Below are 25,795 nucleotides of genomic sequence, written 5' to 3' on the forward strand. Positions count from 1 at the left end.
AAACCTTTCAGTCCCCAAAGTCTCCGTCTCGACTCACTTCCACATCACAGGTAGATTAATGTAGCAAATCTAATTATGTCGTTCCCGTGATAAAGCCTTGCCTGGCTTCTCTATCCTCTACTGAATTCTTCAAACCACCCCTCACAGTCTTCCCCCAGTAGAATCCTAAATCTCTCTGTCCTCACACTCCCCAATTCATCTATCTTCTTTTTAACTCAAACAGACAATCCCCCACCACTACGTTCCATGGCTCTGAGTATGCTTTTTCCTATTCTAAGTGGCCACCAGCTCTTTTCTCTACACCTGTGAAAATTTACCCGTCCCAAAATACATTGTCCAATTGTACTCTCTCCCTGAAGACTTCCCTGATCTCAAACAGATGTGACATTATCTCTCCTTTAAAGTCCCCAGCTCTATTATTTGTACTGACCTGCTTCTACACTGCCTGGTAGAGTTTTTTTTACTCCCAGTAGATAGATATTTATTAATATTGGTTGTTTTGAATCAGCTTTGAATCCAACAAGCCAGACTTGGTACTGGACCCTTGACAACTCACAATATTCAGACCTCTGGGCAAAACCAGACTTCTCTCCTATTTTAGGTGTGTTACTGGCCTTGTATTATGTTGTATTCAAGAAGATGGGCCTGGGAATAAGTTGCAGATTATGTAGGAAGAAGGAAGGATGAGGAAAGCAGAAGAAAGCAGCAAAATCACTGTACACACACGTGAGACCAGTGAAGCAGGAGGCCTGACACACTAACAAGCTACACTGTGTGCTGACTCGTCTGTAAGAAGTGTTAATAATCAGCCTGCCCTCCCCAACATAAACAAGAAGGTAAGATGAAGGGAAGCAGTAACGCTCATTTACCAGGGACGCCAGCACTTGCTAAGTCCTGTCCCCATAGTGACCCACTGTCTCCTTGATGAAAGTAACTATCACAATGTCTCCTTGATGCTTTAAGCCTCTAATTACCTGTTCCTCTGTTTTCAGATCTCCAAACTCTTCCAAGAAAGCAGTCTCTGAAGGAAACTGTGATGGCTCCAGAAAATTTAGCAAACTGAAGAGCTCTTCCACAGAGTTCTGCAAGGGTGTTCCAGTGAGAAGCACTTTATGTTCCTGCACAAATTAAGAGCAAGTGCTGAACAGTGTTGAGCCTCCAAAACAGTATATTTTAGTGGGGAAAATTAAGCCAGGGCATTTTGTGCTCAATTTGGGGCGATTCTTTTCTGTTTTAATGAAAAGACAGTGCACCAGCGCATCAAAGGGTTACAGTCAATAGAGGATCAACCTTTCTTTCACATCACCCATTCCAGCAGCAATTTCATGTTAATTAAAGCAACTATTCATTCACTCACTAAATATTATTGAGTGCCTACTCACCATGTACTGGGCCCTGTGCCAAAACGGTCTTTGGTGTCAGTTCATTAGGGACCCAGAAACCAATCAAGACACCTTACATTTCCAAGTTACTAATTTCATGGTATTTAAGAGTCTTCCAAGGCCCTCTGAAAATCAATGTTAGGCAAAGGCCGAATTGTTGACCCAGTTTGTAATTAAAAAAAAAAAAAAAAAAAAAAACTGATTCCTACACTATTATATCATGGCTCTAGAGAGGGCAACAAGAAAATCTGGAGTAAAAAACACTACGCACAAACAAGCTACATGCAGAATGGCTGAAAATGCTTCTCTAAGCTGACCCGAAGGGATGGGTCTGTGAAGAGCTAACTCACCAGGGCCATGAGCTTTAGACCCTCCAGAAGTTTGCAGTTTCTGTTCTTCAGTCTGTGAGCTTCATCAATTATCACACAGCTCCAGTGAATCTTCTTCAGCTCTGGGCAGTCTGCCAGGATCATCTCAAATGTTGTGATGACAACATGGAACTTGAAGACTCCTGAAAGGGGGTTTCCCTGAGGATGACACAACCGAAGGCAAAGCTTTACACCATGGCTGTAGTTACCTGCAGGATTAGCAGAGGCAGCACTAGAAATGCTCGTGTTCTGATGAGTAGCCAACAACTGCTGCTATTCTCATGTGAGAAAAGAGAGAATATAAAAATGAACCGGCTATTCAGACAGGAGACCTCACAACATCAACTGAACAGAAGCAAAGCAGCCTCTGCCCTCACAAAGGTGAGGAGGATGAACAATACATAAGACACAGCAGGGAAGCCTTTCATTTTTTAATTGCCATAAGGACAGCAGATGGGTGTTGGTTCCCAGCCAGGAGTGGGTCTAAATCATGCATAGCTTGAATGCCCAAAGGAACCTTCCGGTAGTTTTCAGATTTAATAAATTTCACCTTGTAACTTGGGTGTTAACATAGATTTGAAATAATGATCCTGATTCACCTGGAACAAGGGATACCAGGCAGGACACAGCTTTGTTTTTCAACCTGTCTTAGTGGTGCCATTATATTTTAAGAGCCGAGCTGCATCATATTAGAACACACCTTAAATTTCTTTCATGTGTCTCTTTCTGCTGTCTATGAAACCCCTGGGGAGAGCACTGGTTTTACTCTGATTGAAGTCATTTAATTTTTACCTTGCTTAATTATAAAAACCAGTACCCAGGACAAACATACAACGATAAAAAAATCACTGCACTTATGGCTCAGCGCCTGTGGCTCAAGCAGCTAAGGTGCCAGTGATATACACCTGAGCTGGTAGGTTCAAATCCAGCCCGGGCCCACCAAACAACCATGATGGCTGCAACCAAAAAATAGCCGGGCGTTGTGGCCGGTGCCTGTAGTCCAGCTACATGGGAGGTAGGGGCAGGAGAATCGCTTGAGCCCAGGAGTTGGAGGTTGCTGTGAGCTGTGATGCTACAGCACTCTACACAGGGGACAGCTTGAGGCTTGGTCTCAAAAAAAAAAAAAAAAAAATCACTGCACTTAAAAGGTTTTTAAAACGTTTTGTTGTGCTTTGAACAATATTTCTTTTTAGACAGAGTCTCACTCTGTCACCCTGGCTACAGTGCAATGGCATCATCAGAACTCACTGCAACCTCAAACTCCTGGGTTCATGTGATCCTCCTGTCTCAGCCCCCTGAGTAGCTGGGACTATAGATGCACACCTTTACACACCAGCTAATTTTTCTGCTTTTAGTAGAGGCAGGATCTTGCTTTCACTCAGGCTGGTGTCAAACTTCTGCCTTGGTCTCCCAGAGTGCCTGTGCTTTCGACAATTTGAACTTTGTTTTCTCTTTATCTACCCTGTCAAATCTGTTAAGCTCCTTTCCACATTTTCTAGGTAGGAATCCATTCTTTGTACACTAATTCTTCTACTCACTTTCCACACTGAGAACATAAAGATTCAGGTAAAATTTTCTGCATATAAAAGTAACTTTAGGGGCAGTGCATGTGGCTCAGTGAGGAGGGCGCCGGCCCCATATGCCGAGGGTGGCGGGTTCAAACCCAGCCCCGGCCAAACTGCAACAAAAAAATAGCCGGGTGTTGTGGCGGGCACCTGTAGTCCCAGCTACTCGGGAGGCTGAGGCAAGAGAATCGCGTAAGCCCAAGAGTTAGAGGTTGCTGTGAGCCCTGTGACGCCACGGCACTCTACCGAGGGCGGTACAGTGAGACTCTGTCTCTACAAAAAAAAAAAAAAAAAAGTAACTTTATAAGCCAAACAATAAATCACACTAAAAAAAGATCTCTGGGGTATCTCAGAGAGTTTGGTAAGCATGCCCTACAATCCTATGTTTTATCATAAATTAAAATAAACTGCTAGGGAGGAACAAAAAGTCAGTTTCAACAACTGATGATTTTACAAGATCAGTCAACAGTTACCTCAAGATATAAGCCACTAAAACCCACAAAAATTAAGAGGCAGAGGCCTGTTCTGGGCTCAGGATCCGGGGTCTCTGCGTCTCAGGCGAGGCTCACCTGTGCGTCCCTGTACACCATCTCGTACTGCTGGATCATCTGCCTGCTGATCTGGCTGCCGTGGTACACAATGGCATTCATCTCTGTCCATGTCCTGAACTCCCGCTCCCAGTTAGTGATGGTGGAGAGAGGGGCGATGATGAGAAAAGGGCCGTGGATTCCCCTGAGGAATATTTCTGAAAGGAATGTGATGGACTGGATGGTCTTCCCTAGGCCCATCTCATCAGCCAAAATACAGTTTTTTCTGCAGAGAGTGAGAAACACAGCAATTCATTATCAATGCAGATGATTTGTTGAGGTTGATTATAACTAAAAAAGGTGCTTTAGAAGTACACTTTGATCTGTACTATCACCCATGAAGGCTTTACCATCATTTTACGGAGATTAAACTGAGGCCAGTTTTTATTACTATTACCATTCATATCCTGCCTACTTTTTTTTGCAGTTTTTGGCGGGGGGCCAGGTTTGAACCCACCACCTCCAGTATATGGGGCTGGTTCCCTACTCCTTGAGCCACGGGCGCCACCCATATCCTGCCTACTTTCAAAAAGGAGCTACGCTAACTTGGGACAAAACATAGTTATGTGCCACTTAAAGACAGTGACACATGTTCTGACAAATGCATCATCAAGCAATTTTGTCACTTTGCAAATATCATAGAGTGTTCTTACACAAACCTAAATGGTATTGCCTACTCCATACCAAGGCTACATAGTGTGACCTATTGCTCCCAGACGACAAACCCCAACAGCAGGTTACTGTAACGTATACTGTTGGCAACTATAACACAATGACAAACATTTGTGGTATCTAAACATAGAAAAGATACAATAAAAACAAGGTATAAAAGAAAAAATTGGTGGCTCAGCGCCTGTAGCTCAAGTGGCTAAGGCGCCAGCCACATACACCAGAATTGGCAGGTTTGAATCCAGCCTGGGCCCACTAAACAACAATGACGGCTGCAACCAAAAAATAGCCAGGCGTTGTGGTGGGTGCCTCTAATCCCAGTTACTTGGGAGGCTGAGGCAAGAGAATCGCTTAAGCCCAGGAGTTGGAGGTTGATGCTGTGAGCTATGATGCCACAGCACTCTACCAAGGGGGACAGCTGGAGGCTCTGTCTCAAAAAGAAAAAAATGGTACACTTCCATAGGGCACGTATGGAGCTTGCAGGACTGGAAGTTGCTCTGGGAGAGTCAGTGAGTGAGTGGTGAGTGCATGTGAAGGCCTAGGACATTACTTTATAACACTGCAGACTTTATAGAACGTTCAGGTTACACTAAATATATTTTAAAATATTTTCACTTCTTCAGTAACTAGCTTACTATAACTTTTTAAATAAACTTTCAACACTTTTTAGCTTTTTGATACTTTTGTAATAACACTTAACTTAAAACACAAACACACTGAACAGGGCTCTACAAAAATATCTTCCTTATATCTCTATTCTATAAGCCTTTTCTATTTTCAAAATCTTTTGTTTTGCTTCCTAAAACTTTTTTGTTAAAAACTAAGACCCAAACGCACACATCAGCCTAGGCACACACAGGATGAGGAACATGGGCATCACTCTCTTCCACCTCCACGTTCCGTCCGTCTAGGTCTGCAGGGCTGTGATAGGCACAGAGCTGCCATCTCCTGTGATAACAATGGCTTCTTGTAGACTAGCTCCTGTAAGATCTGCCTGAGGCTATTTTTACAGTTAATTTTTTTTTTTTTTTAGTAAGTAGAAAGAATACATTTTAAAATAATGTCATAAAGCACAGTAAATACCTAAACCAGCCCCAGTTGTTCATGACCATCATCAAATGTTACATACCATACACAACTATACGTGCTGGACTTGTATGCAGTGGGCAGCATAGGACTGTTTACACGAGCATGGCCACTGTGAGTAACACACTGCACTACAATGCTGTAACAGCTACAGTATCTCTAGAAACAGGAATGTTTCAGCTCCATTATAAGCTCCTAGACCACCAGTGATACGTGGTTCCTGGTTGACTAAAATATCATTAAGAGTGCATTATAATTTCTTTCTTTCTTTCTTTTTTTTTGAGACAGTCTCACTCTGTCACCCTGGGTAGAGTGCTGTAGTATCATAGCTCACAGCAAACTCAAACTCTTGGGTTTAAGTAATTCTCTTGCCTCAGCCTCTCAAGTAGCTGGGACTATAGGCGCCTGCCATAACATCTGGCTAGTTTTTCTATTTTTAGTAGAGACAGGATCTCCCTCTTGCTCAGGCTGATCTTGAACTCCTGAGCTCAAGAGATCCACCCACCTCGGCCTCCCAAAATGCCAGGATTATAGGCATGAGACACGGCATCCAGCCTAAGGAATGCATCAGTATATATGAAATAAGTATATTAAAATATAAACTAAGTATACTAAACATTAAAATAATATTAAGACAAGATGAAAAAAAAAAATAAACCCTACCTAAACCAGTCCTATAGCTGACAAACTTCCTGGAAGCCGAAGTAAAAATAAAAAAAGTTCCATGATTCTCATTGTCTTTTGTAGGTTATCAGAAGACAAACTTTTAATCCACATGATAAATTCTATTAGACTGAAAATGCTGTTGTCTTCTTTTGATCCTGAATCACAGATTATACAGTAAAGCTGTGGCCCTGAAAGAGGTATGGCCATGGTCTGGTCTCATTCCCTCACTGTTTGGATAAGCAACCCAAGATCTGGCAGGTGGGGTGAGCTGTGCTTGGGTGACACAGTAGATAAGTGGCAGAGATTACACTAGAACACAGTTCTCCAGAATCCCATTTCTGTGTATTTTTCATTACAACATGATATCTTAAAAAAAAAATCCCTACTATCAGAAACATTCTAGAATGTCCAGAAAATCTCAACCCTTCTTTCTCAAATTAGATTCTGATAGGAACCAGATCACAGAGAGTTCAAAACTGAGTGTTACAGCAAAACTCTAGAACATCCCTGGCTTTCAAACAAAGTAACAGAGTAGGGATTAGAATCCATATCCATGGGGGCGGCACCTGTGGCTCAGTGAGTAGGGCGCTGGCCCCCTACGCTGGAGGTGGTGGGTTCAAACCCAGCCCCGGCCAAAACTGCAAAAAAAAAAAAAAGAATCCATATCCATTCTCTTTTAGAGTTTTTCTTTTTGCTAAGGACTATTGGATTAGATTTTGTTTTATCTAGGCTGAGCCTAACCTGTTGGTCAGATGGGCGAAAAAAAAAAAAAAAGGCATAAAATCAACGATGTCTAAAGATCTTGATTGAAGAAATACCTGACATAAAAATAAGTCATGAGATGACTAACATGGAAAGATCACACCCTAAATCAATGGTTATGCTCTCTCAACCATCTGCTATAGCCACTTAAGTTTTCCAGGGTAATGCAACAATATACCTCCAGGTACAAACATCTGGATCAGTGCTGATTCCTCACCTGTTGTACCAGTTAAAAAGAAGCCAGTTCATCCCCTCCAGCTGGTACTCCCGAAGCCGATTACTGTTCTTATACTCCCGAGATTTCTCGAGTTTCTGCCAGGAGTCTGAAGCAGGCCGCTCCTGGGGGGGAGCAGGGAGCAGGACACATGAAGAATGACAGATGACAACGAGGCAGCTGGTAAATCTCAATGCTGTCCTAAGTCAGGACGGTTTCTACCTTCAGTTACTATTTCTGAGTATTTTTCAGATTTCACCAGCTTAAACTAAGATTATGTGTATAAAATTTATAAGTAATTAATAAGGGAAATAGGCTTACCTAAAATCTTGATGAGGGTTACACTATTTTATATAGACTCATAAGTGTCACTCCCATTTATACTTTAATTCCCCCCAGAGGTTAATTCTAGGATTTTTGCTTTCTATAAGCAGAATTTCTTTTTGTTATTTCTGTGCCTAGAGTAATAGTGCAGCAAAGTATAGTGGGTGAAATATTCTGTTGGTTAGTCTTGTCTCTAAAGTCAGCACATAAAGCAAGAAAATTGTATAATCAAAATTGCAAATTCCTTCTATTCCCATTAAACAAAATAGACACAGTCTTACAACTTTATTTTCACATGTAAAACACTGGTCTCTAAAAATACAGCCAGCCCTTGGTATAGTTGGGGGGACTGGTTCCCACAAACCTGAATCCACATACGCTCGAGGCCTGCAGTGAGCCCTGCGGAACCCACGCGGGTGAAATGTCAGCCCCCTGTATACTCAGGTTTCAGATGCTATAAATACTGTATTTTTGATCAGATTTTGGTAGAAAAACAACTGCATATAAGTGGATTTGCACAGCTCAAAACCATGTTGTTCAAGGTCAACGGTAATTCACCTTTTCTCAACTGATATGTAACGCCACATTTGTCAACATACACATGGAGCTGTATCTGGATTCTGTTCCACTCCACTTGTTTGTCTATTACTGTGCTAAAACTTTTTAACTACTATATAGATATGATGGGCAATTATGTGTCAAAAATGTGTTGGCTATTCCATCTTACTATTCTAAGTTTAAAACCTCATTGGAATGTCAATCAGAATTATTAATTTGGGGAAATTTTTAATCTTTCTGTATTGAGCCTTCCCATGTAAAATGGGTTATAAAAATGGGAATTTGAGATTTAATAAAATATCCCCAATTACATCACTCATAGTTGGAGATAAGTATAAGCTGTCCGTGGCTTGCAGAAAAATACAAGACAGAACTTACTTACAAAATTACTATAGCTGTAGTTAGATTAAGCACTTTGAAATAGAAGCCTGTTGAGTATCATTATCAGCATACAGTTACAGGCATTTTTAGAAATAAGAAAGAAAGGTATATTATGTACAAAAAAAATAATAAATTAAATAAAAGCTTTTCCGTAAAGATATTCCTATATAAATTCTCTTACTCTGTTCTGTTAAAGAAATTACCTTCTTAGCCAACATAAACCATTCAGCTTGAATCCCTAAAGTTCAAGCAACCGATTCCATTAGGCATTCTCCCTAACTCTCCTAGACACTACAGAGAGACTTTCTAGACCAGTGGTTCTCAACCTTCATAATGCTGCAACCCTTTAATACAGCCCATAGGGGTTGCGACCCACAGGTTGAGAACTGCTGTTCTAGCTTTCTCACCTCTGTTGACTCAAGTGGCTTGTTCTCAGCACTGTAAATGACACCATGAAGGAATGAAGAAATTTCACTGCAGATTTCTATTCTGCTGCCTTGGAAGTACCCTAGATGCAGAGGCATCACTCTCTAATATAGTTGCTCTGCTAAGTTTTCCTTCTTTCCCCAGGGCTAAAGGTTTTAGTTTTTATATCATCTACTGGTCAGAAATTTCAGCCACCTATCTAAGCGTAAGACTTGAAATGAGCTAGAAGTTTCTCATGCCCAGTCTGGATGGTTCCAAAGTGGTATAGATAACAGGATACAAACCACTCCAGGGCTTACAACCTTCAGTGGCTACTTAGTTAATTTCAAAAGGGGGTGAAGAATTGACTCTTGGCATCTGTAAAAGGTCTTGCCTAGCAAAAGACTGCTTCTCCCCCTTTACTGGCACTCTCGATTCTTCCTTTCTTGAAATACTGTATTTTACCTACAAGTAACCCATTTTTACCAAAGAGATTTCAGGTGCAGAATGTTCTATTCATCAAGACAAGTAAGGTCATCTCTAAGCTTCAAAATTCAGCAAAAGATACCTTAAGAAAACAACTAATTCAAGTAAAGCCATCTGGAGACATCTACCTTCTTAATGTGTAAAAAGAGAGCATTAATGATGTCATTAGCTACTATTTCAATTTAGAATTTTGAGATAAAATTCTAAAGTGTACCTTTTCTAATGAGAATACATTAGAAAAAAAAGACAAGGCCAGGCATGGTAGCTCATGCCTGTAATCCCAGCAATCTGGGAGGCTGAGGAGGGTAGTTTGCTTGAACTCACGAGTTTGAGAACAGCCTGGGCAAAAGCACGACTCTGTCTCTACTAAACATAGAAAAACTGAGGTAAGAGGATTGCTTGAGCCCGAGTTTGAGGCTGCTGTGAGCTATGATGCCACAGCACTCTACCCAGGGTGACAGCTTGAGATTCTGTCTCAGAAAAAAAAAAATGACAAGTGTAAAATGATACTATGGTCCACTGATGACTAGGGAGGACGGCAGAATCGCAAAGTGAAGGAAATGTGGTATCACATAAAAATATGCATGAATTCACATTCCTGACGAAGACAGTCAGGCTGAAGAACTAAGGGGGAACTGAGTGAAAGAAAAGGGAGATCTTGACTGCCTCTAGACGATGCCTGACAGTCAGCCTGGTGCTGTGTGTGTTTCTGTTCTCACACGCGTCTTCCATCAGACCGTGAGCTGAGGGCAGGGCCTGTGTGTACCTTGTTTCTTACTGTATCTCACACAAGAATCAAATTACAGCAGATACTTAATAAAGGACTAACAAAGTGGACGAAAACCAGAAAACAGTGTATAGAGAGTTTAATAATCATACAGACAAAACACCATAAACCATGCTAGTTTCTTATCACAGTTCTGCATCTCAAGATACCTCTACATACCTTTCATATGCCAAAAAATAAACAACACCCAAAGAAACAACCACCAAAAAATCTGAAGAAACAAAACACTGCTCTGGAATGGACTCTGAATCCAAGTTCAATGTTGAGGTCTAATCTTCTGAGTCCTAACTTTCTAGTCATGTAAAAGCAACAAATACTACTAAAAAGGAACTGGATAATGGTTTTTCATATAAAAATGGTGACTTTCTTTTTTTAAACAGAAATTGATCATTCCAACCTACAATCACATGCTTTAACAACTGTTCCCTCCTCAAGTTAGTTACACACTTTACCACAAGCTCTGATCCGATCCCATTTCTTCCTCCTCTTAATTCCTCACACTCCATACACAACTCCTCAGGCACCCAGGGCATCTCTGCAGCTGCGTGGTAATAATCCAGAATCAGAAAAATGAACTGATGAGTAAGCATCCTGAAAACCTACACTCTCTCTGCGAGGTTCTAGGGACCTATAGACAGTTCTTCCACTCGAGAATATTCCAGTTGAGTGAAGGAGAAGGATAAAAGAAAAGAAAAGAGGTCAATGATGACGAAAGAGAAGAAACAAGAAACAGGGAAAATGCCATCCATCTACAGAGCTGTTTTCACATGCCAGCCCCTCCTCATGTATTCCAGCTCACTGACGCCATGTAACAGCCATGCACCAAGAAACTGAAGCCCATATCCCAGCTTCTTAAATGTTGCCAAACCCAAATAAAGGTGAGACCTTTAAAGCTGACCAGCGTGCTGGCAAGGTTTGATTTGGAGATGAAAACATCCTGAGCTACAGGTTCAATGAGAGTTAGAAAGGCAAAATATTATAAAACTACTCAGGAATGCAGCCAAGTGGACTTCCATAATTGCAAAGATGACAAAATTACACATTCTAAGAGGTGTCAGACAGAGGTAGGAATACTTTACCACATGCTTAATTTCAGGGAGAACTTGAAGAGATTCAAATTCTTTAACTTTTGCAGGATCCACATCTTCCTCTAGCTCCCACGTGCTTTCTTCATAGGGCAGTGAGCACCACTTCACCAGGTAATGTGTCACCTCCTGGTGGGAAACAGGAGAGAAAACTCAAATTTCTTTCAAAGTCAATCATATCCTGCTAACCTATGAAAAAACACCCTCCATGACAATATAATAATAACATTAAAACATAGATCACTTGGTGGGACCACGCCTACGGTGCCTCTTACAAGGGTACATGTGAAATTTACTAAATGTAGCATATAAATGCCTTAACACAATAACTAACAGGGTGCCGAGAAGGCTCTGTTAACCAGTTTGATGAAAATATTTCAGATTGTATATAAAACCAGCACATTGTACCCCATGATCACATTAATGTACACAGCTATGATTTAATTTAAAAAAAATGAATAAAACATAGATCACATGTTAACAAAAGGAGCAAAATGTGCAGATAGAAGAGAAGAGGCTTTAGAAGAGGCAAACACCGACCTCCCCTGTTTCTGCATCCTTGGTGTGAGCCACCTCCAAGATGCGATCGACTTCCACATAGTCTGGATTGAACAAGTCTTCATCGGGCTAACATAAAACAGACGAGACAGTTAACAAGTGTGAACTGTTGCCTCAAATCCAACACCCAGGTTTTGTCTTTAAGTGATATCTGGGCTCTATCAACAAACACAGAAAGAAAGGGTTTGCTTGAGAATAAAAATCATTTCACAGACATTTCTTTGCTGTCCCCAAATCCTGCTCTCCATGACTAAATTCAAAGGATCCAACCATCTCAGAGGCTGCACTGTGGCTGGGTAATATGTGGGTTGCTCTGAAAATTTGGGGATGGACTGTGTATGGTTCATTATTTCACTGCCAAGGAACAAGGTCGACAGCATTCTTTCTGCTTCACGTGTGCAACTTGCTCAGCTTATCGGTATTGTGGGGAGGGCTTTGTTTCCCTCCCACGCAGATTTTACATTCCTTGATTTTTGTGTTTCTTAAAACTTTAGTAATGACCTATGTATTTCCCCGTTGGTCATTACTGGAATGAGCCCTTGGCAAGCAGGAATTAGTTTCTTCTTGATAACAAGAAACACAGCAGCCAACACTGGAAGGGGACATGGGGGAAGCTTCCTGGGTACTGATAATGTTCTATTTCCTGATCTAGGGGTAGTTACATACGTTTATCTTGTAAAAATTTATTGAGATGTACACTTAGGATTTTTCTTTATGCACATTATTATTATTATTATTATTATTTTTGAGACAGAGTCTCTAGCTGTCACCCTGGGTAGAGTGCCATGATGTCACAGCTCACAGCAACCTCAAACTCTTGGGCTTAAGCGAGTCTCTTGCCTCAGCCTCCCAAGTAGCTGGGACTACAGACACCTGCCGCAACGTCCAGCTATTTTTTGGTTGTAATTGTCATTGTTGTTTGGCGGGCCCGGGTTGTATTCAAACCTACCAGCCTCAGTGTATGTGGCTGGCGCCCTAGCTGCCTGAGCTATAGGGGCGGAGCCTATGCACATTATTCTTCAAAAAAGCTTATTATTTATAAAGCAACAATAAGCAACAATTAGGAATATTTACTGTATGTGTGGAATAGTAATAAGTGCTTTAAATCTTGAAGCTATCTTACGGAGGCGATGCTACGGTTACTTTACACATAAGCAAACTAACTCAGAGAGGTTAGGTAGTAATGGCCAAGTCACAGGGCGACGTAAACTGGAACATCCTCTCAGGTCTTTCTGACCCAGAAGTCCTTCTCCAGGACAGCTAAACTGTTCTTACTTTCTCTTAGGTTGGAAGGTACTTTAGGAACTATATAGCTGCACTGTCTAATCAATCCAAAAAAACCCCATTTTTTCTAGCATGCCTGGCAAACCCACCCGCAAATTCATTTATTCCTACTAAGAAATTTACCACCTTCTAATATCTGATCCACTGTTGAAACAACTTTACCTCTCTCTGCTTATTTAGTATGCTATCGGTTTATCATTATTATTACTGAATTATAGCCTAACTTCTTGTCACTTGTTGGTATGAACTGCTTCCTCTATATCGGCAATAGGTAATTTTTTTTTTTAAGGTCATAAAAGTTTATTTTATATTTTAGTATGAGAGACAGAGAATGTGATGAGGGGGAAGAGAGAGAGAAAAGGAGCAAGATCACTGTGTGGCATCCTGAAGAAAGAAAGGAGGAATGCCGGCAATAGTTAATTTAATTATTTCCTTCCTGGGCAGGCTCTTCTACAATCCCCTTCCCTGAGTTAAAACAAAACAGACAAACAAACAAAAAAAAACTACCCCAGTTTATTCAACTGTTCATGTGTTTCCGGACCTCAGAATGATACAGAGAGCTTTTATTTATGGAATAGTGACTATGAGCCAGGCATCATGCTAAGCCCCTCTACAAACAGTGTCAGTTACTGTTCACGACAGCCAAGTACAGAAACAACCCAAGTGTCCCTCAAGGGATGATGGGTAAAGAAACTGGGGTATATACATACAACAGGTTATATCCAGCCTTAGGAAAGAAGGAAATTCTGTCATTTGCAATGACATGGATGAACCTGGAGGACATTATGCTTAGTAAAATAAGCCACACACAAAAAGACAAATACTGTATAGTTTCACTTATACATGGAATCTGAAATAATCACACTCATAGGAGTGGAGTGAAATGGTAACTGCCCAGGGGTGAAGGGGAGGAGTGAATGGGGAGATACTGGTCAAAGTGTACAAAATTGCAGTTATACAGGATGAATAAGTTCTGGAGATCAGTGTACAGCATAGTGATGGCAGTTAAAAGTTCTGTATTGTGTTTTCAAATTTGCTAAGAGGACAGATCTTAAGAGTTCTTACTCTAAGAAAATGGTAACTATGCGAGGTGACGGACTGCTAATTAGCTTGACTATAATGATTATTTCATTACGTATACACGCATCAAAACATCAAGTTGTATACCTTAAATATATACAACCTTTATCAATTATATGTCAATAAAGCTAAAAACAGCACTAGCACTGTCACCTGATCCTTGCAGGGATGCTAATAAAAGTCCCTTTTGTACATATGAGGACACTGAGTTTGAAGGCACTCAGGCAAGAGGACTTGGACCGAGTGTGAGGGTGGGGTAGGGGAGGAGGCCAGTTTGACCACACAGCCTGGGCTCTCACACCACTGTCCGCCTCTGCTCTCAGTCACCCTGCTATGCTTTGGCCCCCCCACACTGTTACCATCTTCATCAGGTTTTACAAACCCCTCATTGAATCCTGGCCCCCAAATGGACTGAACACCCTGTGACGAGACGAAGGTCCAGCAGGACGGCTCAGCCTAGGATTAGAGCTGCTTCATAAACAGCCACACCCTGCTCCTGGCACACAGTAAGCTTATAACTAATTCGACTGGCAACACCTTTTCCCTAGAACTGCCATCCAGTCATTTTCCTCACTTCAAAACTATAAAGACTCTTAAAAGACCACATAGGACACATTTATTCCCACATTTTAGTGATCCTGGCCTGTCCAGGTAAACCTAGACTTTGACTGTGTCATTTATTCTAATTTGGTTAAAAAGGATTTAGTCAGAAGGCCTCTGCCTCTGCTGTGCACGGGAACTTGCAGCCTCTAGAGCAGTCATCTTCACCATTGTGCTGTGAAAATGTTTAAAGATCATTCATTAAATTATTTTTGAAAGAAGTTCAAGCACAGTAAACATTCTTTTTTACTCGTTTTTGAACAACATAATTTAAGTGTGCCATGGGAGTTTACAGGTTTGAGTTGCTGTAAGATAAAAAAGGCTGAAAAACTCTGCTCCAGAGGCTGAGTCTCCTTCAGAGGTAGCTTGACCACCTCATAAAGCCGTTGAAGATAATCAATATGAACAAGCTTTACTCAAAACTGAGTTACTATTTATATCATAAGAATATTATTTATCTAAGTTACTAATAAAAATGTTGCACAGTGCAAGACCAAAGGCAGTGTTATAGGACATATTCCCGACTATTACTGCTCCTTAATTTCAAGGGTTCCAATTTCCTTGAAAGTCTTCCCTTCCTGCAAGAACATGAACTCCTGTTACATTATTTCTATACAGTGTAACACAACTTCCCTTCTCTATTCCCAATCAAGGAAAAATCACTTCCTTGGGAATATATCAGAAAACAGACACACAGGTTGTGTAGGCTAAGGGGTCTGGAGTTTACTACAAGAAAATGGAAAGTGCTGATGGTCCTGAAGGAGGGAAATGCTCTAAGGCAAACCCTCTTTCCTCACCTGGGGACAGTCAAGTAATTACTGGGCCCTGAGCCTGTGCCCAGTACCAGTGATAGAACAGAAGACACGGGCTCTGTCTCCCAGGGCTTAGAATGGAAGGAACAGACATGTAAACAAGCCACTACGCTGCAAATAACTGCTAAAATAGAGGTGTGAATAAATGTTCCGAGAAGTACGGTGGGGATCCAACAGGGCTTCGACAAGGGTTACTCCAATTCCAGCTGCCACCTTCCTTCCTCTCCCCAGCTCTTTATTACAGGAACACTGCCATGAAAACAGTTCTCTAGGGCTTTAAATCAATCACACAGAGGGCTGGGGCCAACTTTTAAGGCTAAATAGGATGGATCTCCAGTTGGGAGAGGAGAATCTTTACTGACATTATCCTAAAATAACTTTTTATGACTCGAGGGAAAGGAGTATAATACGAAGAGTGAGCTGACGTGCGTGTGCGGGGTCTCTGTGAACGGTGAGCTGAGGTGCGTGTGCGGGGAGTCTCTGTGAATGGTGAGTTGACGTGCGTGTGCGGGGTCTCTGTGAACGGTGAGCTGACGTGCGTGTGCGGGGAGTCTCTGTGAACGGTGAGCTGACGTGCGTGTGCGGGGTCTCTGTGAACGGTGAGCTGAGGTGCGTGTGCGGGGAGTCTCTGTGAACGGTGAGCTGACGTGCGTGTGCGGGGAGTCTCTGTGAACGGTGAGCTGACATGCGTGTGCGGGGAGTCTCTGTGAACGGTGAGCTGACGTGCGTGTGCGGGGAGTCTCTGTGAACGGTGAGCTGACGTGCGTGTGCGGGGAGTCTCTGTGAACGGTGAGCTGAGGTGCGTGTGCGGGGAGTCTCTGTGAACGGTGAGCTGAGGTGCGTGTGCGGGGAGTCTCTGTGAACGGTGAGCTGAGGTGCGTGTGCGGGGAGTCTCTGTGAACGGTGAGCTGACGTGCGTGTGCGGGGAGTCTCTGTGAACGGTGAGCTGACGTGCGTGTGCGGGGAGTCTCTGTGAACGGTGAGCTGACGTGCGTGTGCGGGGAGTCTCTGTGAACGGTGAGCTGACGTGCGTGTGCGGGGAGTCTCTGTGAACGGTGAGCTAACATGCGTGTGAAGCAAGTGTCTATAATTGAATGGCATCTGTGGAAATATTTAGGATCTAGCACTAAAGGCTACATTTAAAAAAGAATTTTTATTGCTTCAAGTTATCTGTATAAAACTGAAAACTACATGTTTTTAAAAAAGAAAGGCTGGGCCCAGTGGCTCATGCCTGTAATCCTAGCACTCAGGGAGGCCCAATGCTGGAAGTCAAGAGTTTGAGACCAGCCTGGGCAAGAGCAAGACCCTGTCTCTGCTAACAGGAGAAAAACTAGCGGGCGTTGTGCTGGGCACCTGTAGTCCCAGGTTGAAGCAAGAGGCGAACTTGAGCCCAGTGGTTGAGGTTGCTATGAGTTATGACGCCACAGCACTCGACAAGAGCAACACAGTGTCCCTATTGTCTGCTGCTCCTCTAAGAGGTCATGCCAAGTTATGCTCCCACCTAGTGACATACCTGAGTGTTAATTCCATATCCCTTCCACAGCAATGGATAATGCCTGTTCTTACAACCTTCAAATATCTGAGAAGTAAAGACTAGAATATTCCTATTTGAATCTGTACCTCTTTGACTACTATGAAATTGGCTACATTTGTGTGGCCAAAGACCAGTATTTCCTTCTTTTTTTTTTTTTTGTAGAGACAAGAGTCTCACTGTACCGCCCTTGGGTAGAGTGCCGTGGCGTCACCCGGCTCACAGCAACCCCTAACTCTTGGGCTTACGCGATTCTCTTGCCTCAGCCTCCCGAGCAGCTGGGACTACAGGTGCCCGCCACAATGCCCGGCTATTTTTTTGTTGCTGCAGTTTGGCTGGGGCTGGGTTTGAACCCGCCACCCTCCTCACTGAGCCACAGGCGCCGCCAAGTATTTCCTTCTTTCTGAATTCCTTGGTAATTTGTCCATTTCTATTTGGGGTTTTGCATTTTCCTTATTAAGTTATAAGACCATTTCTTTCCATTAAAGATGTTTGTCACATGCATGCATGTAATTCATATGTGTACATATAAATAGAAAGGCCCCATATTGGATAAGAAGCACACATGCCACATAAGCATATTCATGGATGTAAATTAGGAAAAAAAGTGCAAATACATAATGTATATACATATTTTCTAATTATTTACCTAAGATGTGTATGTGATATTTTCTGATAAACAGCACCCACAGATTTAATACTCAAATCCACCAGTCCTTCCTCTTTTTGTAGGTATAAAACTTAGAAATTCCCAAGTATATATAAATAAAATCACTCCTAGCTTTGTTTTTTTTATATTCAAACTTTAAGTTTTTTAGAATATCTTTGGGGGCTGGAGATGAAAGAATATACCTTTCACTCTAGGTATATTAGTATTTAGACCAAGATGCACGTTCTTATGAGTTACTAGTTTATAAGGTTTAATCCTTACACCTGGGTGGACAGTTTTTCTGATGGCTTAAATCTAGTTTTGCAACAAATCAGCACACTCTTATTAATTTGACATGAGCAATTAATCTGTAGAGGCTGTCAACTTGGACTTAGAAACTTAAACCCAGTATTTAATGCTGCAAGAAAAGCAGCAGTCAAATGAGTCAGTAAATAATGCTTCACCTCAGTAAAAATGTGCTTCATCTGGGCTTGTTTATTCCTAAATCGCTTGATCTTCTGTGCGATGCGAGGATCCTTTTCGAGCTCTTCCATTGTGGCCCATTTACAATGTAAGTAGGAACTATCCAAAAACACACAAATTGTGAGACAAGCACATAGCTAGCCAATGACTGAGCTTTAAGGTGTTCAATAAACAGGGTGACCATCTAACACAGAAACAGTGGAATGGTTTGTTGCGAAACTGAGAGAGATTGGACTTAGAAAAGCTTTACCCTAAGGGCAACAATAAAAAACAAAACAAAATGGAATAATTTCAAGCAAGTGATCTCTGCAGCTTCCACAGAAACAGAGCAGAGGAAGGCAGGTGTGGGCAAGTTATTATTAACACACACTAGTGAGAGTGGGCAGGTAGCAGAATGGAAAAAAAATACAAGAGGGGGGAAAAAAGAATACATGCCATAAGACAGTGGTTTTCTACCCTGGGTGAACCTGAGAGTTGCCCATATAGTTTTTTAAAAACCCCAATCCTTGGGACCCATGGAGTCTCAGTCAATTGGTCTTGGGTGGAGCAAGGGCTTCAGTAGTTTTAAAAAGTTCTCTAAGTAATTCTACATGCAACCTATGTTGGGCATTACTCCCTAAGGTGAATTGAATCTGCCAAGATCTATGGGTCATGTGTTAGGGCCCAGTCTCTAAAGCTACAGAAGATAATAAAGTCACAGGGAAAGCAAGTTTTATCCACATAAAATCCAAACACATGTAATACTTTAGACAGACGTACAAATTTCTGTACTTAACGTAGAACAGCTCCAAGTCGAATGGCGGCTCTCCTGGGTGCACCTACAACCAAGAGCAAGCAGTTAGCAGTCCACGTCTCAGCCAGATCACCCTTAGGTACCAAAAGAAAACAGGTAATCGACGCCTCTGTCTGCTTTTAGTAAAGATTTCTTGAGGATATTTTCATTTTCTAGGTTTTTTTTCCTGGTAGCTATTGATGAGGTTTTCCAAAGGCTGAACAAACAGTTACAAATTAAAAAAGATCTTCATGGTGTTCATCCAAGGTCCAGGATAGGACAACATTCAGCTGACCAACCCAAACTGGTGGAAGGCTCTGAGGAATGTCAGGACTGGAGCCTGCTGCAGAAAATAACCACATGTATCTCTGGCATCCCCTCAGACTCCTACCCCTAAAATGCCAATGGTATTTATTCACTCTCCCGGTAAGGAAGTCTACTTTCCTGAACACCTGCAGTGAAGATGAAGCTACGCACTAGTAACATACCCTCCCAGTTCAGGGCTTTTCTCTACGAGTCCTACAATGGTCCTGAGATATCTAAAGGAAAAAACCCCACATTTCCATTAGGATTCCTTTTCCATCTCTTCTTCTTGGCCCTCTGATGGCTTACACTGGTCTATAGAAACCAAGGGATAAACACCTTTCATTAGAATCACAATGGAGAAAATTATCAGTTTAAGCCATTCAGAGTTTCATGTCCTAAAATCCTTCACGGTGGTAAAAATAAGTGTTGACTAGCCAGACAATATTCTTGCCTCTCTCTACTCTAGCCAAGAATGACCATTCTAGGTTCTAGCCAATCTGTGTTAGTGATATAAACACAGAAACCTGCGCCACTGACCTCCTGGACAGTCTTGGATGCCAAGATCTTTTCAATGATGTTTGCATCATCTTCTGGAGGCTCCTGGAGACAAAAGATTAAAAAGAAAAAAAAATTGATGCAATCACAGAACACAAGAAAATAATTCTGCAATAAGTAACAATGGGTACTACATTATTGAAAAGTTCGCCTTTGAGGGCAGTGCCTGTGGCTCAACAGAGTAGGGTGCTGGCCCCATATGCTGGAGATGGCGGGTTCAAACCCAGTCCCGGCCAAAAAAAACTGCAAAAAAAATAAAAGTTCGCCTTTGAGTACGGAGGGCTCCCTCCTATCAGCCCATAGAATGGTCAAAAGATCACAAAACATTTTGCGACACGAGAATTTAAAGGTATGCGTTTCTGGGCACAACTCTATCACGAAAGCAGAGAAGCTTTTCTCCTTATCAGATTTAATTCCAAATCTGCATTTAACATCACTAAATTTGGTCCCAGGACTTACCTTCTCTGCAAAACTACCTATATGCTGCTGCATAAAATTTTCAGAAAGCTGTGAAAAAAAAAGTCTAGAGATCTCAGAATCAGGAAGTTCCAACTCTAACATCTACCAGCTACTATCTTTGGGCAAATCAATTAACACCACTTAGTTTCCAAACCCATCAAAATAGGAGTTAAAAATACATATCTCATTGGGTACCATCTTTCCTTTCTGTACCTGGAACAGGCTTTGTGTTTCACTGATCATTCTTGTCACGTAAATCCCAGTTGAAAAAAATTCATTCCTTCCTATCCTAGTTACACATCAACATTTTGGGTTCCTAATCTCCACGAAATCTTTCTATAGAGTATGATTAAAAAAACAACAACCCTGCATTAAAAATGACAAATGTAAAATAAGGAGGCATTGAGTCAGAATACTCCCATTTAACATTCTTCCCAGGACCCTGAGAAGTTTTATTTCTCGGTGGTTTCATATGCACTATGACCTTTCCAGATCACAATATTAGACTTAAAATATATATGAATGCACCCATTTGTGCCACTTTATATAGCATTAACTATGGCTTTTAAGCTGTTCTCTTTGGTTTTCTACAGCTTAAGATATACCTAGATATGGTTTTCTTTTTTGTATTTTTCCTGACTTTGGATGTACTGGTTGACATCTTCCATCAGTTTACACATCCTTGATTATTTATTGTTATGTTCAAATGCTGCACTGCTCCAATCTCTTCTATGCCTAGGACTGTTATCAGAAACACATTAGATTTTTTTCACTGCATCCTACTTGTCTCTCTTATGCTTTTATTTTTTGCTCTCTTCTCTCCATTTGTTTTCTATAAACTTCTGTTTAAAAATTTTCCACTCATCTGTCTTCGTATTCACTAATCTTATCTTCTGCTCTATCTAATCTGCTTCTAAACCCATCCACTGGTTCTGAATTTTATACATTGAAATTTTCAGTTCTAGACTGATAATCTGATCTGTTGATCTGATTACCTTTTAGATTTAATTCTCTGTTGAAAGTCTTCATTTAAAATTTATACTGTTGGGTGGCACCTGTCGCTCACTCAGCACTAGCCACATACACCAAGGCTGGTGGTTCAAACCCAGCCTGGGCCAGCTAAAACAACAACAACTGTAACAACAACAACAAAAATATAGCTGGGCATTATGGTGGGCGCCTGTAGTCCCAGCTATTTGGGAGGCTGAGGCAAGAGAATCGCTTAAGCCCAAGAGTCTGAGGTTGCTGTGAGCTGTGACGCCAACCCACTCTACCCAAGGTGACAGCTTGAGACTCTGTCTCAAAATAAATAAATAAATAAATAAAACTTATACTGTCTATGTCTCCCTCCATTGTTGTTACCATATTAATTGTAGGTATCTTAAAGTTCTTTCCTGCCAACATCAGTATCTGGGTCCCCTGGTGTCTGTCCTACTGTATGTTTATTCTCTTAGCTTTTAGCCACATTTTCCAGCCTCTCCAAACATCTAATGATTTTTTTTTACTGTATTTTGGATGTTGTACATAAAAAAGCAACTCCAAACAGTATTTTCTGCCAGAAGGGTTTCTTATTTCCTGTTAGATAAATTGAGAAGGAGTGATCTTCTTGATTCAGTCAAAGATTGAGTTTGGTCAGGTCTGGGTTACTGTTTGAAGATTCATTTCAATCCACCTCTTGTTTTACTGTTCCTATAGCATGAATGGTTAAGGTCACTGAATGAGTGGAGGAAAAGACTGTATGTATGTTCCAGGCCCCTCCATAGTTGAGAAGCTGGAAGGTCTTTCTTCTCTTGACCCCTGACATATGAGGTTTCGAGCTTAGCATTTTAGTCTCTGATACCAAGCAGGTTAAAAATCTCACAAATATTTTAAGGGAGAATAAGTTTTTTTGCGCTAAGCCCACCCCTCTATGAGATTTTTGTTTCCCAAGTACCAGAAGACTATGAAATTTCAAACTGCCTTCTGGCTGAATTCCTAGTTTCCTCCGATACTCCAGAATTCAGCAAAAGTCTATTGAAGAAATCCCCTTACTCTGGGGCTTCCTTTAGCTTCCAAACATTTAACCACCCTTGTATATTTAGTCACCACCAGAGTCAGATGGTTTCTCTTTAACCCAGAATAGTCCTAGGTCTGGGCCAAAGCTGACTGCATGTAATTCATTCTGGTTATCTTTTTCCATAGCACTTATTGACACTGACATACTACATAATCTTCTTATTTATTAGGTTTATTAGCAGCCTCTTCTTACTTATGTGCATCCTTTGGAAGTTCTGACCTTAGTACTTCGACCTTACATCCCATGATAAGCTACATCCCATGTAAGCTACAAAATGTGGCCAACACGTGGAGGGAAAGACTGTATGTATGTGGCAGCCCCCTCCACGAGGGCAGAGATTTTTGTCTCTCTTGTTCCTTGGTATTATCTCTAGCATCCTGATAGTCTCTGGCAGGTGACCAATAAATAATGTTAAGAGATTTTGCGATAGAACATGGTAATAGTAGTATAAATAATAGTATAAAGTATCATGGGAACCAGAAGCCAGAGCACCTGGGTGACTATAAGCAGCTTTAGACGTGAAGTGACACATGAGTTAGATCTGTGGGCCGGCCCTGACTCTCATCACTGCTGGCTATTTTCCCTGCCTGCTCCTAAGTGGGTGCCCCAGACTAGCAAAGAAGCATTCACACACACTTAAAGGAACAATGTTCTCTTCCTTACCAGATTGCTTCAAATGTTCTCTTATTCCTATCTACCATAAAGAATAATGTTTATTTTTAAATGTCTCAAAAAAATATTATAGGTATATAATATTGATATATATTTATAGGGTATAGGTGGTGTTTTAACACAGGCACACAATGTTAATCAAATTGGAGTACCTGGGGTATCCATCACCTTGAGCATTTATTAACACTTAGTGTTAGGAACACTCTAATTCCACTTTTTAGTTAAAGTACATCCTAACTCACTGCTGATTTTAGTCACCTTACTGTGCTGCCACGTACTGCTCATTCTATCTAACTACATTTCTGTACTCATTAACCATTCCCACTTAATCTCCCCCACCCCACTATCCTTCCCAGCCTTTGGTAACCATCATTCTACTGTCTTCATGAGATCAACTGTTTTCAGTATTTAACTCCCACGTCTGAGTGAAAACATGTGAGATCTGTCTTTCTGTGATTGGCTTATTTCACTTAATATTCTCCAGTTCATCCATGTTGTTGCAAATGGCAAGATATCATCCTTTTTATGGCTATATAATATTCTATTGTTTATATGTGCCACAATTTCAATAAAGATGATTTTTGAAGCAATGACTTGGATAGCTATTCAGAGTATTTTACTAGGACCAGATGCAAGGAAACTTTAATACAGAGATGAAGAAAGCACAGCACTTTACTCTGAGTACTAAAGGGTTGAGGGAGAGCTAAACACTCTTCATTGTAGAAAAAGTTTGAAATAAAATTTCAATTTATTTTTTGTCACTGGTTAAAGAGGAGGGCGTGAGCACTAGCACGAAAGAATAAAAAGTGATCATCTAATACTGAAAACGGATGTTCATTCCGTCCTAACAAATGGAAAAGGGAGCAGCATTCCCAAATCACACATCAAAGTAGGAAGGAAAATAAGTCTCTCTTTTTTTTCTAAACAGAGATTGTGCATAAGTATGATCGTGTGTGTATAAACACTCAGTGTATACAGATACACACAGATATAAACTAAATCTGCTTGCCAAACACACTTCCATAACAACCATCTGTTCCCAACTGCTTGGAATTTCCTCAAATTATCCTTCAAAGAAGACCATTTTAATTCATTCACTTGTATGTCAGAGCTTTATATAATTTAAAAATTTTATTCTTAGGGAAAACTTCAAAAACTTTTAACCCTATCCACCCCAACTTCATCAACCACCCCATTTATTTCTATTTTGGAGGAAGTCTAGAAAGAGGCAATCACTTTTCAAATCATCAAGTAATCACTGAATGCCAAAGGACACAAAAAAGTAGCATCAAGCTCCATGCTTGGTGTCCAGGGGACGTCACTCATTCAGGGAAGACAAAATAAACACACTTATCTTAGAAATGCCCAAAGGTAAAAGGTAATTGTTATGACAGTAACTACAGTCCAGCGAGAGTTCAGAAAGTGAAAACAGCTTGGATTTCACAGAGTAAGCGAGGTTTCAGTTGGGCCCCAAAGAATGGTGACTCATAAGAGGATGGCATTGAGGAAGGACAGGAGAAAGGAGCCCAGGGGATGAAGCAACAACACTCTGGGAGCCTCATGTGTCTGTGGAGCGCGAGGCAGCCTGTCCTGCGAGAGTGAAGCATCACACGGACGAGCAGTGGAGGCAGATGAGGGTAAATGCAAGGAGTGCGGCCACATTTTTTTTTTTTTAAACAGACAAGAATTTTGATCTAATACAGTAGAAGTAGTAAAGAAGCAACCAACTCAAATTCTTGAGCAGGAAACGGAGATATACCAGCAATTTTGTTGGGAAATTCGTCTGGTATTGGATTAGAGAGCACAGAGACCTGTAGCAGGAGCTACCAAAGTGTGTCTGTGATAAACTGAACACTGGCCTCAGCACAGCGGGTGGCAGCAGGAACCAAGGGGAAGTGAATATAGGAAAGAACCTGAAGAACACAGTGTGGTAACAGGTCGCCGTACCCAATGAAGAAATGGGAAGACTCAAGAAACCATCCTCCCAGGCCAAGCAGATCAGAGGCTAATGATGAAGGGCCCCAGCAACGCCCCTGCACTGAGTCACACAAGCCGATGTGAAGCTACAGCAACGCCGAAGAGCAGCCAGGAGCCTGGAAAAAGGGTTCTGTCTGCAGGTTGAGAAGCCTGCTTAGAGTGAGAAATGGTCAATGCCAGTGGGAAAAAAATACCAGTAAAAAGAGATGGAAATAACAAGAGCCTGCGATAAAAGAAAAATATCAGTTTCTCATATTTCTACTACAGGAGTTAAAAAAATCATACCTGTCTACATTATGGGTTTTAAATATATTTACTCACTCATGAAATAAATATGACAAATGCAACTAAGTACAAGTCTTTATGTAAGCTACTACTCAACAGAAACAATGCTTTTCCTATGCTACATGGAAATTATGACAAATTAAAAAGTGAGGGTACGACTTGGCAGCAACTAGGGCTCAGTGGTTCATGCCTAAAATCACAGCACTCAGGAAGGCCAAGGCAGGAGGATTACTTGAGCTCAGGAGTTTGAGACCAATCAGAGCAAGAGTGAGAACCCCACATTTCTATTTAAACAAAAAAAAAAGCAACAGAAAAATTAGCCGGGCATGACAGTGTTGTGCCTATGATCCCAGCTCCTCTGGAGGATGAGGACTGCTTGAACCCAGGGCTT

General features: G+C 41.3%; 1 protein-coding gene across 6 annotated transcripts in view; it reads right to left on the reverse strand.

The window, feature by feature from the left end:
- The window catches only part of CHD6 (chromodomain helicase DNA binding protein 6), a 213,623-nt gene that overhangs the window by 81,705 nt on the left and 106,123 nt on the right, over positions 1 to 25,795 (reverse strand). For all 6 annotated transcript variants that reach the window (XM_053573515.1, XM_053573513.1, XM_053573512.1 and 3 more), the window contains 9 exons: positions 19,938 to 20,000; positions 19,082 to 19,140; positions 18,304 to 18,421; positions 11,866 to 11,952; positions 11,320 to 11,454; positions 7,303 to 7,424; positions 3,885 to 4,128; positions 1,733 to 1,909; positions 975 to 1,118 (listed from right to left, as the gene is read on the reverse strand). In XM_053573515.1, coding sequence (XP_053429490.1) covers positions 975 to 1,118; positions 1,733 to 1,909; positions 3,885 to 4,128; positions 7,303 to 7,424; positions 11,320 to 11,454; positions 11,866 to 11,952; positions 18,304 to 18,421; positions 19,082 to 19,140; positions 19,938 to 20,000 — 1,149 coding nt within the window. The remainder of the gene's footprint in view (positions 1 to 974; positions 1,119 to 1,732; positions 1,910 to 3,884; positions 4,129 to 7,302; positions 7,425 to 11,319; positions 11,455 to 11,865; positions 11,953 to 18,303; positions 18,422 to 19,081; positions 19,141 to 19,937; positions 20,001 to 25,795) is intronic.

This window comes from Nycticebus coucang, chromosome 21, assembly GCF_027406575.1.
Source record: "Nycticebus coucang isolate mNycCou1 chromosome 21, mNycCou1.pri, whole genome shotgun sequence".
Lineage (NCBI taxonomy): Eukaryota > Metazoa > Chordata > Mammalia > Primates > Lorisidae > Nycticebus > Nycticebus coucang.